The following is a 14,105-nucleotide window of genomic DNA, read 5'->3' as shown; positions in this document are numbered from 1 at the left end:
CACACGCACACGTACACTCGTTCGTAAAAGTCTCCGGCCTTGATTTTTTTTCGGTGTCCATGCATTGCCGACAAAGACTTGCCACATGCACGGCGATCACGACGTGATCTCTGGCTGCCTAATGGGCCGCTCAAGCAAGCTGCAGACAAACAATGAGGGGAGGAAAAAAAAAAAGAAAAAAACAGAGGGGGGGCTCGAGTCGGGGAAAGGGGGTTCACTTTTCATGCTTTTCATGCACTGCTGCACCCTCCTCCCCGATAAATCCGGGCGATCCCACAAACGGAAATAAATTAGATTGCGAAATGAGATTCCCCAACAATTAAGTAAGGCCAACTTATTTTTTTTGTGCGTGTATACACAAGAGGAACAACCGGCGTGATTAATCGATTTAATTTGCACATTACTGCGGGGCAAAAGTGTTGGATGTTAATTTGGATAAACAGAAATAAGGGGGTTGAAGGCGAGAACTGCGCGTGGGTGTACGTGCGCGCGCGCCTGTGTGAGTGCGTGTGTGTGTGTGAGGGCAATTCTTGTTCTTGACTGTCACTAAAGTTGCAAACGCAAGCTGTGAATTCCGCTTTGCTTTCAACATACTGAAGTGGAGCTCACGTGACCAGTTTTTAAAACTATATCTGCAATTTCATTTAGTTTTTTTTTTTTTTTTGCGCCACTGACAAGCGGGAATAAAATGTTGACAACTTGACGTCGGTGTCCGAGTTGCAGCCTTAAATCAAGCCCAACGCATTTTTCTTTTTGGTTTTGCATTCGCATTTTTTTAATCGTTGAATATAGTACGAAAATGTATCCAAACATTTTAGTGGTTGTTGTTGAATCGAAACTAGATTTAACATACGAGCGCATTTCTCCATAAATAGCGAGCACTTCTAAAAAAATCAAATATAAAAACATGCGGATAAATATGGAAAAGTCAGCTAGTTATACACGTCTCAGAATAATAATAATAATAATAATAATAATACTTGCTTTCAGACAACACAGGTGACTTTTTTGTGTATATTTATCACGTATACATAATAAACAGGTTGACACGGAATTGTTCAGGCTTTTTCACTATTCGACACGATTTCGTCGACATGACATTTAAATAACAACAAGGATTAAAAGTGTGCTACTCCAACTTTTTGGGACGAGAATGCTGCACGCTGGGCTATACATGATGGCAACAAACAAACAAAAAAAACAAGCACATTTAATACTAGAAGCTCCACCTTGTAATACTGGGAATCATTCACATTTGGTACACGACTAGAACATTCTTTTTCAGTGGCGTCTATTGTCCATATATCAAGGGAGCATATTTTTTTTTCTTGACAACCGCCCCCCCCCCCTCCTTCCCCCACTTATGATATTTACAAAATAAAATATTACATGTTTGTTTCCTTTCCATCTTGGTTGTGCTATGTACAAAAACAATTCCCGCTCGTCCCCCCCTTCGCCCGTTTTGCAACTATCGGAGCAGTCCTTAGGTAAAAAAAATAACAATAATAAAAAAAGTTGGCTCCTTCTTTTCTCTTTTTTGGTCCATGCATTCTTTAAGTCCACGCTCCAAAAAGTCTTTGCAGTCCACCAACAAAAAAAAAACCCTCTTTACCCCGATTTTTTTTTAACCCAGCCCTTTCCCCAGAAATATATATATTTTTTTTACACGTACCATTCATTGAAATTGGACGTGAGCGCGCCGCCGTGGCCACCCGCCGCGGCGGCGGCAGCGGCGGCGGCGGCTGCGGCGTGATGCTGCACGGCCACGGGGGCCGTGGGCGACACTGAGCTGCCGCTGCTCGGGTTCTCCGCCGACGGGGACACGATGGTGGGGGGAGTGGACGACTCGTACCCCGAGCTGGCCGCGGGGGACGGCTGCGAGCCCGGGTTGCTCGACTCGTGGACCTAGAAAAAAAAACAACAACAAAAAAATGTCAATTTGGTAACCTGGAGAATTTTTTTACTTTTTTTTCCCCCTCTTGGCGGGAGCGTATAAGTGAGCTTACCTTCATGTGTTTGCGCAGCGAACTCGGGTGCGTGTAGGACTTGTCGCACATTTTGCACAAGTAGGGCTTGTCGGACGTGTGCACGTGCATGTGTTTCTTGCGATCGCTGCTGTTGGCGAAGCGGCGGTCGCAGCCGTCGAACTCGCACTTGAACGGCTTCTCACCTTGAATCGCAAAGAGCAAACAAGTGGGTCAGTTTTCAGCGGGATTGCATTTGGCGGCCCGGCTTTGTTTGTTTGTTAGTTTGGTTCGGTTCTCGGCCTTACCGGTGTGCGTCCTTTTGTGGATTTTGAGGTTTTCCGAGCGCGCAAAGACTTTGCCGCAGCCCGGGAAGGGGCACGGGAAGGGCTTCTCGCCCGTGTGCACGCGGATGTGATTGACCAGCTTGTACTTGGCCTTGAAGGGCTTGCCCTCGCGGGAGCACTCCTCCCAGAAGCAGATGTGGTTGGTCTGCTCGGGGCCCCCCACGTGCTCCACGGTCAGGTGCGTGACCAGCTCGTGCATGGTGCTGAAGGTCTTGTTGCACGACTTCTTGGGGCTGGCCAGCTGCTCGGGCTCGATCCACTTGCAGATGAGCTCCTGTTTGATGGGCTGCCGCATGTAGCGGAAGAAGGCGCCGGCGCCGTGGTGCGCGGCCATGTTCATGTTGACGTTGACGGGGCCGTAGCCGTGCAGCTGCGCGGACGCGTAGTCGGAGCGCGGGCTGGCGACGTGGCCGTACTGCTCGGCCGCCGCGCGGCCGTACACGTCGCCGCCGAAGCCCAGGCGCATCTGGCCGCCGACCGCGTTGGAGGACGCGTGGCCCGCCGCCGCCGCCTGCTCGTGCAGGCCCGGGAAGAGCAGGTGGCCCGCCGCCTCCGAGTGTCCGTGGGGTCCCGCGGCGAAGCCGCCCGCCGCCGCCGCCGCCGCCGAGGCGAACAGGCTGTGCTGCGCGCCCGCCGCCGCCGCCGCCTCGCCGAACCCGCGGTTCCTAAACAGAAAGTCCCGCGTGGAGTTGAAGGCCGCCGCCGAGTAAGAGCCGACGTGGCCCGGGTGGTGGTGGTGGTGGTGGTGGTGATGGTGGCCCAGGGCGGCCGCCGCCGCGTAGCCCGCCGGCGCCTGCGCGGAGAACGCCGCCTGCTCGTGGGAGCCGTGGTTAATCTTGAAGGCGCCCATGCCGTCCGCGAACGGGTTGATGCCCAGCGCCACTTCCCGCTCCGTCACCTCGGCCGTCGAGTGGTGCCGCGCGGAGCCGAAAGTGCTCACTCCGATGGCGGGGTACTGAGGCCCGGCGTCCAGGAGCATCTTCGCCCTCTCGCTCTTGCGCGCGCGCCGACGCGACTGAGGACGCGGCTGAAAAAATCACGCGCAGATATTCGTCGTCGTCGTCGTCGTCGTCGTCCCTCCACCCCAACCCCCCGCCCCCACCGACCTTCACTTTCGCTATCGCGTCCCGACTCCTCCGAAATCCACCCGAGTCTTGTTTACGTTCTAGGGCGCCCCTCACGCGCGCGTCTTACGCCCACGCGACACCCCCCCCAAAAAACCCCAAGCGCTATTGTCTCTGTGGTGTTTTGTTTTCTCCCCGCGGCGCGACTTTCACCTCCTCGCTCGGCTGCTGAGATGCGGACTGATAGTTGGGATCATTCCTGCAGATAAATGAATTTGCAAAGACGACGCGCGGTCCAGCCCTGATGAATGGGGAGGGGTGTGCGTGGTGGGCGGTCACGTGAGGCCCCCGCCGCTGCCGATTGGTGGGCGCCGACAAGCCCCCCCTCCCCCCACTCAATAACATCCACTCACCAAATAACAATCCACGTTGCAAGACGATTGGCCTCTTTGCATCATCAAGCCATGTAGGACTTATTTATTTATTTATTGTGGGGGGGGCGGGGGTATTTGACATTATCATCAATATATGAACACTGTCAAAATACAAACAACGTTGCATCTTATTTACCCCCTCATAGTTGGTGACATTTAACCCTTTTAGACTCATATCTTTACATTTGGAGAGGGGAAAAAATGGCAAAAATCATATTTGAAAGTTTTCGGAAACTAAAGAGTATGTCACGTATTTTTGGATACTTCCATCTTGTAAAAAAAAAAAAAGAAATTGAGCTATCCACATTCTCTACCTCTTTTTTTCTGAACTGTTTCTGTATTTTCCTATGAGACCCCCCTGCCCCCTCCTCCAACTTCACTCGTTCCTAAATGTTCCAATTTTGGTGAGAAATGATCTCCCTTGTCAACAACAAAACGTTTTTTTCCCTGCACTTTCCCAATACAAGTTTCTGTTGTCTTTTCATCAAACCTCCATTGTCCTTTTTCTCGACTTTTTTCCCTTCAAAATCACTGCCTTGGAGCCAACAGTGGCTCTACATTCCCAAAATGTACGTCCCACATTTTCTCCTCAACACTCCTTGAATTTCCCACTTTCAACCCTAGTTGCAAAAATGCTGCCTTCCAGTTAGCTAATCACTCCCAAAAGGTGTGTCGCATTTTTTTTTCATGAAACTGAGACAAAAAAATCTAAAAGTCTCCCATTTCGTCTTTAGTTCACATAATATCCTCTAATTCGTACCTGTCTTTGGAGCGGGAAAAAAAGCACTCCTCTTGTGACTAAAAATGGTTCCTTACTAGTGGAATCCACCTAGCCGGCAGGTGTGTGCCGTGTCTTTTCTAAAACCTTCCACTTTTCCTCATCAAAAATCTAATCAACCAAAAAACGGTTTCTTCACAACGTGCGAGTTATTTATTTATTTTTTTAATTTCCAACTTTCGGTGGTGGGGGGGCGGGGGGCAGTAATAACCCAAAAAATGGAGAGGGCACCAATGGGCTACACATTCAAATGTGTAAAGACATTAAAAATGTCTTTCAGATCAAATACAGTCGACTCGATGGTCCATTTTAAGCATCCCGCCTTCCACCTGGACTGGCTACGTTGCTCAATAAATTCTCAAGTGTGTGTGTGTGTGTGTGTGTTAAAACGTTGTGGGTTGTAGAATTTATCAAGTGGGATTTGCGGCAGGAACCTGCGGCTACCCCGGAGTTCAAAAATCCACACGCAGACGGTTTTTTTTTTCTTAATGCCTTGCGAGCCATTAAAAAAAAGGAATGGACTCCACACGCACACTCGCCTGCGCGCACGCGCACACACACACATTTTTCAAGGTGCTGTATGACGTCGTTTTATTTCCTCTCGTAAGCATTTTCGCAAGTTTCCCTTTGTTTGGAATGTATGATTCTATGTACACTAGATGATGTTGCTTTTTGTGCTGACTCGGAGTCAAAATGGGACTGAAAAGTGTCCAAAAAACAAGCTTGATTTTTCTTGACTCTTGAAAGTAAACAGCCTACAAGTGGACTTTATTTGCAGTTTCTTTTCAAAGTCAAAATAACGAACAGTCCCACAACTCGCCACTCGCTTTGCAAATATTAGAACTGCTTCAAAAAGAGAGGAAATGTTCCTTTTCCTGTTTGTTGTAAAATGTCACACCCTTGGTTAACAGCGACCTGCACTTAAAAAAAAGTGAGTCAATATTGAAGAGGCGATGACTCGCAAAATTGTTTATCAGGCTGTTTGTGTGTAATTCAAAACTATGGAAGGGGCTATTTGTGGGAGACATTCGGTATGCATTCTATTATGGGATGGTTTTCTAATGCATTGACTATTTGACTTGAAACCGGCCCTGATTATTATTGAGGGTTTTTTTTAGCTTTATAAGAGCACATGACTGAATGCGTATTTCGAGCCTCTTGCATATCCTTGCAAATTCCCGGCAAGAAAAACTCACTTTTTACCCTTTGCTGCGTTCTCGCGTGCTCAAAAGCGCCTCGTTTCGCTTCTTTCCAACGTAGAACGTGGCGAACAAGCTCGGCTTTTCCATCGGCTTACTTCTTTCGTACTCGCACTCCGTTTTTCTTTTGGAGCGTTCCTCCCCCCCACCCTCATGTACGCATGCATGCAAGAGCGGCAGCCCGCACGGGCAGGCGCCACCTCTTCTGGCAACCATCTGCTGCTTGCAGTCGCTTCGCCTCCGACGCCGACAAAGCCAACGAGCCCGGATTGTGACAACAGGTCCTCGACGACATTTTTGTTTGATTTCATTTTTGGACGACGACGACGAGAGGGAGGCGGCGTGGTGATTATGAAATCTGCGCCAAACGAGCGGAACCACACACACACAAAAAAACGGGAGGGCGTCATGCAAGCTTTGCTGGCTTTTATGATTTTTGGATCGTCCTCCTCCCCTTGGCAACTGTTTTGAAAAAAATGAAGATGGCACACGAGCTGGACCAAATGCGCCCTGACCAAGATTTCTTTTTAATCCCGTGAAATAAAGTTGTGGAACCTCCGAATACAAAAGCGAATTCGTCATGTATCCGGATTACACTCCCCTCCTTCTTTTTTAATGATACAATAACGCTTTGCATAACTTTTTTTCCCCCCTCCGCGATGTGGCTTGAGGGCAGCGCGCATGCGCAACCCCTCCAATCGCTCCTCGCCATTTTTCTTCTGGTTGGAAAAGTGTCACCGGTGACGTCAATCAGCCGCCTCTGACCAATTAGAGCGCGGCGCGATTGTTGGGCTCGGCGGGCTGCGAGCGCCCACCGCGAGCCGCTATTCTCCATCAAATGCGTCCTGCTGCCCAGCGAATGTAGCCCCGCCGCTAGGCGCAACTTTAGAAAGTTTTTTTTTCTGAGTTGCGATTAAAACCTATTTATCATCATTATTGTTTTGCCCGCTGTCAAGTGCAAAAATAAAGACCCCCCCCCCAAAAAAAAAAATCCCAAAAAATAAAAAGGGCAGTAATGAGCGCCGATGCGCTGGGAAGCCCCGCGATGGACCCTGCCTTCTCCAAACGGAACGCGGTGCTGAGATTAGTTGGCTTGGCGGGGGCTCAGCACCATCATCATCGCCATCATCATCATCATCCCCGCCACCCCGTCCCCCCGAGCGTGACGGGCTTCCTGGGGCTCGACAGCCATCCGCGCTCAATGGCTCACGCGCACCCCGGGGAGATGAGTGCGGAACCCCGCCTGGGGCCGAGTCCATTCGGGCCAGAACACATGGGGCACTCGGCGGCCCTCAAAATCAGCCCAGCCCATCATTATCACCGGCAGCAGCAGCCTCGGCACAATCATCTCATGGCAGGCCACAGTCAAGTGGTCTCGAGTCAAACGGGAGCTTTCGGGGCGACGCCGGTGCCCTACTCGGGTATGACGCACCCGGCCCAAGCTCTTACCGCAGGTAGGGACTTTTTCCGCGCCGCGCCGGCTCCGGCTGACCCGCGGCATCACCGGCGCGCCGCCGCTGCCGCCGCCGCTTCTCACGCCGGAACGTGTCTCTCGACAACAGGTAGCTACCCGGCGCACTACGGCCACGACGCCGGCAGCCACGCGCTTTTCTCCGGGCTGCACCAAGAGCAGCCTCCGGGCGGCCAACTGCGCTTGGGACTACCGGGGGACGTTTACGTGCGCTCGGAGCACTTAGCGGCGGGCACCCGAGCCGACGCCTTCTACGGAGGGCTCAACCTCAACCTGGGCGCTCACCATCCGCATCCGCATGCGCACCCGCTCCCGCACCAGCAGCATCCGCCCCGCGGAAGCGGCGCCTTCTTCCGCTACATGCGGCAGCCCATCAAGCAAGAGCTGATTTGCAAGTGGCTGGAACCGGCGGAGAAGCGCTGCGCGCGGACCTACGGCACCATGCACGAGCTGGTCACGCACGTGACCGTGGAGCACGTCGGCGGCCCCGAGCAGGCCAACCACATCTGCTTCTGGGAAGCGTGTCCGCGCGAGGGCAAGCCCTTCAAAGCCAAATACAAGCTGGTCAACCACATCCGCGTGCACACGGGCGAAAAGCCCTTCCCGTGCCCCTTCCCCGGCTGCGGCAAAGTCTTTGCGCGCTCGGAAAACCTCAAAATCCACAAAAGGACGCACACAGGTTAGTTTGCGCCTTTTTATGGCATTCAATCATTTGGGGTCTTTGTGGTTTGGGGAACTGGAGGTAGGGCGGGGGGGGGGGTGCATGGGGGAGATTATGGCAGGTCGCTCATGCGGTTGACGCTTGGACCTCTTGTTTACACCACCGCACAAAAGAGACGTGGACGTCTTATTAGTGACCCCCCCCCCCCTTCCCGGCACACACACACACACACACACACACACACACACACACACACACACACACACACACACACTAGGTTGACTTTGCAGCTGTCATGTCAAAGCACTTGTTGCCTGTCTGCTTTATTGTAGTGACACCAACATCACTACTACTACTGAATGTCCCTGGTGTGCAACCTGTGGCGTGTGTGCCAACCACACCTGCCCCTCCACCCTCCACGGACAAAACTTTAACCTTTAACATATGTACCGTATGTATTAATGAACACGTGAGGCATCATCGTTTTTTGTCAAATTGGACATTCTCAAATGGATCATCATGATGTTTTTCCCCGTTTGATGTGAATATCACCTACTAAAACATATTAGCTTGGATTGAAAATAAATCACGAGGGCTCGTCCTACCTGGGTGGGTGTGCAACCTGCGGCACGTGGGCCGTAAGTGGCCCCCCTCATGCATTTTATCCAAACTAAACCAACTATTATTCAGTCTGAATGTTTAACCCAATCTCTATTGAGCCACTGCAGATATTTGACATATAGATAAAAAATAAATGCCACTAATCTCAACACACGACCAAACTAAAATGTCACAAAAAGTCGAATGGTTGAATGATTCAAGCTGTCACTACATGTCGCAGGCATGGATCGAGAGAAAGATGTGCAATATATGGCGCGTGTTATGAACACAAACATTTAGCCTGCACCACAACATCAATAATCATGATAAGCCAGTGTCATCATATTTTGTGATAAATTTTCCCCGTTGACTCTGTCAACCCCAAATGGCTCCTGATGGGGAAAGAAACTTCATCAATCCTTACTGTTATCAGGCAGATAGGCAGCTACGAATACTGCCTGCCTAAAAAAAAAAAGTAACGAAACAAAAACAAAGAAACTTCCAACAAGTCTCATTCTTGTCACTTTTGGTCATAAAATGGATTCTGAGACGACTTTGTAAAACTCAAATGACATTCTTGAAAGGCATGCTGACACAAAAATAGCTTGTCAACAATTTTCATCGACAAAGTGAAAGAGCTGCTGATAGATAGCTACAAATATTGCCTGACTAAAATTACAGTAAAATGACAACAACAAAAAAATCTTGACCATTATCATATTTTTCATAAATATGATTAATTGGTTATTTGACTAAGTCACTCTTGAAAGGACTGTTTGTTTGTTTTGTTCTTATCTGCTGTAACACTTTTTATTTTTACTCTGGCCAGCTATGAAGGGTATGTTCTGAAAAGGGTCCTCCCTCACTCTGCCTTGAGTTTAAACGACATTAATCGTTGGTGATTGAAAATATCTCCTGACTAACTAACTGTTAATAATAATAATAATAGAAATAACATGAGCTTATTCAACAAGCATGGGTACATGAATGGTGTAAAACCTGTGGTACGTGGGCCATCTATGGGCCCGTCATTGCATTTGATCTGGGCCCTTGAACGAAACCACTTGTTATAAAACCTGTAAACGTTGGGCCCATATAAGCATTTACTCTCACCTTTTGTTTTTGTTTTCATAAAAGCGGTCCGCACTGGGTATCAAAACTCAAATGGCTCAAAGTGGGAAAATGTTAACCAAACATTGCCTGACTGAAAAAAAAACCGAGAGATTGTAGCCCTCCTTTTTTTGCTTTTGTTTGTGGCCTCAAAATGTTGAGTCACACTGACTCTAGCGCAGACACTCACTCACCCACCCACACACACACACACACACACACACACACACACACTTAGTGGCCGCATTATGCATTATTCATATCATTTGCTCACATGACCTAAAAATCTGTTAAATAATTTTGACTCCCGAGGGGCCTCATGCTCCTTTATTTTTTCCGTCTATCATGTAAGTGTGTGTGGTTATGATTGAGTTAGTGTCGGTGACGTGGGGGTGCGCGTGGAAGGGGATGGGGGGGTGGGACTGCCCCTGGGGTTTTGCCTGCTCCTCGACGCTTTCTTGTACTACACTAATATCCTTGATTGGCTCTCTCAACCCAACAGCTGAAGGTCAAATTGATATCCCCCCCCGCCCCCCAAAAAGCGCAAGTGTAATTAGACAGGCCCAATTACATGTGCTCTGAAAGCCTTCTTGCTGTAGCAGGAGTTGATTTCTGCTTAATTTATTCGCACTGTCCCGTGTGTCTGCCCGTGTAAGCGCGGGCGCGTGGGCGCGCGCTGCCGAGTGCATAGAAAAGCGGATGGCCAAGATTAAAGTCTTCACACCTTGCACAATCCAAACAAACTTGGCCTTACACAAGCACGCACATACACACACTCGACAATGATAGAGTTGTAATCCAGCATCTGTTCACAAATACAGTTCTTCACAATATATATTCGGAATTGATGTTACAGTTTGTCATTTCCTGACGTTTTTGTTTGTTCGTTTTATGGTTCTACTTTCTGCGCTAAGCCCGCGTGTTTCATATCGTAAAGCCCTCACTCGCAAAATTGTTCATTTTTTTTTTAATCTTTGCAGTATGTATTGGTTTGTTTTTGACCCCCACCCCTTCCTCCAACGCGCATTTTTTTTTTGTGTTTTGGAGTTTTTTTGTTTTGTATGCTCACATGTGCACGCGTATGGGATGTAATGACACAAATTGTTTCATTTTGTTTTTATTGAGCATTTAACTTTTTTTTCTGACAGTGGACATAGTTATGCAATCTGTGGGTGCTGGGCCATATCTGCGTCCATGAGCGCATTGATGTGGACCACCCTGCAACATTTTTAATTGTGGAAATCCAAATACATTCATCACATTTGATTCATTTTTTCTTTTTTTTAAACACGTATTTTTTGTGGCGCTTTTGTATATTTATTTCATGGTGTTTTTGATTCTGATACCATACCAAATGTCTGAAATCTTCCAATGCACGAATATACTACACTTAGTGTCTACATACAGTATATTCATTTCTATCTTTTTTAAATTTCTTTTTTTTAATATACAACAAATGATGATGCATCTATTCACAAACAAGCACTTAATGACGTGTAAAGGCGTACATTATTTTCATGTTTTTTTATGTCTACTTTGTTGATAGAATGACTTTTGTCATTCTATCAACAAAGTAGACAAAGTTGTTTTATTTGTTGTTGTTTGGTTTGTAATTCATTTTTGCACTTTTTCATGTTTGCCTCTGGTCTCATTTAAAAAAAAAAATAGAGAACTCTGTGTGTAAAATGGGGCCCGCGGGGGGATATCCGGTTCATGTTAACATATTTCTCCAAAAGCCACAAATACATTTTTAACTCCAAACATCATGAAAAAACATATCCAACTATTACTGCGAACCCCTTCACACACACACACACACCCAACACACACAATAATTCTCCAGAAAATGGAGGTTGACGTCCCGCTGCGGTTTAAAATCAAATCACTTAAGTTGAACTTTTTCTTTGTTTTGTTTCGTATGTGTGTGTGCGTGTTTGTGCACGTGTGTGGGCTGCAGGTGAGAAGCCGTTCAAGTGCGAGTTCGCCGGCTGCGACCGGCGCTTCGCCAACAGCAGCGACCGCAAGAAGCACTCGCACGTGCACACGTCCGACAAGCCGTACAACTGCAAAGTGCGCGGCTGCGACAAGTCCTACACGCACCCGAGTTCGCTGCGCAAACACATGAAGGTGCACTGCAAGTCCCCGCCGCCTCCCAGCTCCGGCTACGAGTCGTCCACCCCGTCCCTGGTGTCCCCCTCATCGGACCCGGGCCGGGAGCCGCCGCCGCCGCCGCCGCCGCCGCCGCCCCCCGGAGGGGGCCCGACCCCCGCCCTCTCGTCACACCCGGCCAACCTGAGCGAGTGGTACGTGTGTCACAGCTCCGGGGCCAGCGGGGCCCACAGTGGGCCCTCCACGCCGGACTCGGCCACTGAGGACGACGGACCCCCGTACAGGGAACGAGACACGAGGGACAATTTATAGACTCACCGCCCCCCCCCGACCCTTCTCCAAAAAGGGAGCACAAAAAAACTTGTTTTTATGGACCGAATCGTGTTCCAATCATCTGTGGACTTTGTGGTGCATTCATGTAGTGCAGGGGTGGGCAAACTGTTGTGCTCCTGGCCCACGGTGGATTGCTTTTGCTATTTTTTTCCCCCCACTGACACATGGGACACATTATTGGCAGATGAGGTTTAAAAAAAGGAGGAAAATTTTCCTCTCTCTCTCTCTCTGTGTATATATATTTATATATATATATCTCCATCCACATAGAGAGAGAGCGAGTAAGTCATGGTAAAGTACTGTACAAGGTTTTTTTGTACAAGTATTTCCAAAAAGCCCATCTTGACTATTTTGAACACTTTTTAAAGTGGCAACGTGGCCATTGTCATTTGGAAATAGTTGGGGCCGAGTCAAGTCATTTGTCATTTTCTACGTCCGATTTGGTTGAAAAAAAGATATATTTTTTAAATATAGGCTCTATTTTTTTACAACGGCCATCTTTCGTATATTTCTCGAAACAAACACTTTTTGACATGGCCCGTCTGTCTGTTTACAAAAAAAAAACTTGGTCGTTCACGTAATTCACTTTTCAGAACTTCATTTTGATTTATTTAACAATATTTAAATGAATGGGAATGCGTATCATTCTTTAGATTGCGAAGATTGAATTGTATCGTTTAGGGTAATTCGTTCAAGAAACGATTGAATGGCAAATGAATAAACATTGACGAATCATTTACAAATACGATGTCCTGAAGCCATTTTATTGATTGACTTTTTTGCTACAACAACAAAAAGTTTGCCATCCTTTGCCCACCCCGACGTAGACTTTTTTGGGGGCATGCTTTCTGTGCAATGCGTTCTTTTTTTGAATTGTAAATCTATTTTTCTTAATTTATTTTTCAATCTGGTTTTGCATTCAAGAACCAAAGTGCACGTTTGTGAAACTCCTTGAGGCCAAAATGTACATTTTGTACAAATTATTTTGAAATGTTGTCAATGTTCGTTTTTTTTTTGGACGCAGGACGTTTTTTTTGTTGTTGTTGACGCGTCCCGCTTTTTATGCAGCAGCGCATCCAACTTTTGGCTTTTGAAATACCGAGCGTGAAATTGTAAACGTTGGAACACGTTTTTGTGGCTTTTGTACCAGGGCAGGGTTTTTTTCCTTTTTTTTTGTTCTTCCCCAGCTTCGAGCAGCGCTCACAAGTCGCGTACCGAACTGCCTTGTCTTTTGTGGCTATTTTCAACAAATCTTGACGAATTCATGTAAAGTTCTCCTTTTGGTGCATTTTTACAAAGTCACTTGCTCTTGTGTTCACTTCTTCCGTTGTTCGGCGGACTTTTTTTGGGGTTGTCTTTTCAATGTGACTCGCACTGATTTTTGTAAAGAGTGTTTTTTTTTTTCCCCAGAAAGAAGGACGTCTTGTTTTATTTAAAATTGCTTTGAGAGTATTTTTCATGCAGAAAATGTTTTTCGTGGTTGCTTGTGTCGTTTTGTTTTGTTTTTGCAGAAGGGAGGGACTTTTTTAGTGTCTTTTTTTTTCCAAATGTAATTTTTCATAAATGTATTTATTTCCCAAAAGGGGCGTGTCTTGTCTTATTTATTTTTGCTGGAATTTGTCTTTGGATGCTTTATATTTGTTATTTATGAACGCGTTTAATGACCCACGAGAAGTCTGTATATTTTTTTGGGAGGGGGGGGGTGAGTGGTTTAATTTTTTTCTATTTGCTGAATCTTCTATGCAAGTTTGGCTCTTTATTAGACTTTGTGAGGGTGTGGGGGGGTTGGGCCATGTGTTCAACATTTTTAACTCGGTTTATTATTTTTCTGCATCCTGTGTTTCGTCTTTCACTTCATTTTCATTGGACTCATGTCGATGTTTTGTCAAAAGTTAAGCTCTGAGAAGAGTCTATTTCTATTTCTATGGCAATGGCCGAGTCAAAGTGCAATGATAAGACTTGGGCTGGGGGGGGGGGTTGTGGGGGGCGCCGCCTCAAAGGCGTCGCTTGCAAAGAATGTAATATTCGCTTCCCC

The 14,105-nt window shown here is 47.5% G+C and overlaps 2 protein-coding genes across 3 annotated transcripts; one reads left to right on the top strand and one right to left on the bottom strand.

The window, feature by feature from the left end:
• Positions 1–744: 744 nt before the first annotated feature.
• zic1 (zic family member 1 (odd-paired homolog, Drosophila)) lies at positions 745–3,402 on the bottom strand. Its single transcript, XM_052054411.1, has 3 exons — positions 2,273–3,402; positions 2,007–2,170; positions 745–1,905 (listed from the first exon to the last, which is right to left on the bottom strand). The coding sequence occupies exons 1-3, from the start codon at positions 3,288–3,290 to the stop codon at positions 1,663–1,665; spliced, it is 1,425 nt and encodes a 474-aa protein (XP_051910371.1). The 5' UTR covers positions 3,291–3,402; the 3' UTR covers positions 745–1,662.
• A 2,301-nt stretch (positions 3,403–5,703) lies between these two features.
• On the top strand, positions 5,704–13,344 carry zic4 (zic family member 4). 2 transcript variants are annotated; one of them, XM_052054408.1, is made up of 3 exons: positions 5,704–7,240; positions 7,349–7,936; positions 11,586–13,344. In XM_052054408.1, the coding sequence occupies exons 1-3, from the start codon at positions 6,802–6,804 to the stop codon at positions 12,047–12,049; spliced, it is 1,491 nt and encodes a 496-aa protein (XP_051910368.1). In that variant the 5' UTR covers positions 5,704–6,801; the 3' UTR covers positions 12,050–13,344. The 2 variants fall into 2 exon arrangements, with proteins under 2 accessions (XP_051910368.1, XP_051910367.1); XM_052054407.1 differs by having other exon boundaries at positions 5,704–7,936.
• Positions 13,345–14,105: the final 761 nt, after the last annotated feature.

This window comes from Hippocampus zosterae, chromosome 20 (assembly GCF_025434085.1).
Source record: "Hippocampus zosterae strain Florida chromosome 20, ASM2543408v3, whole genome shotgun sequence".
NCBI classification, from domain to species: Eukaryota; Metazoa; Chordata; class Actinopteri; order Syngnathiformes; family Syngnathidae; genus Hippocampus; species Hippocampus zosterae.
This window is presented reverse-complemented; position numbering and strand designations above follow the sequence as displayed.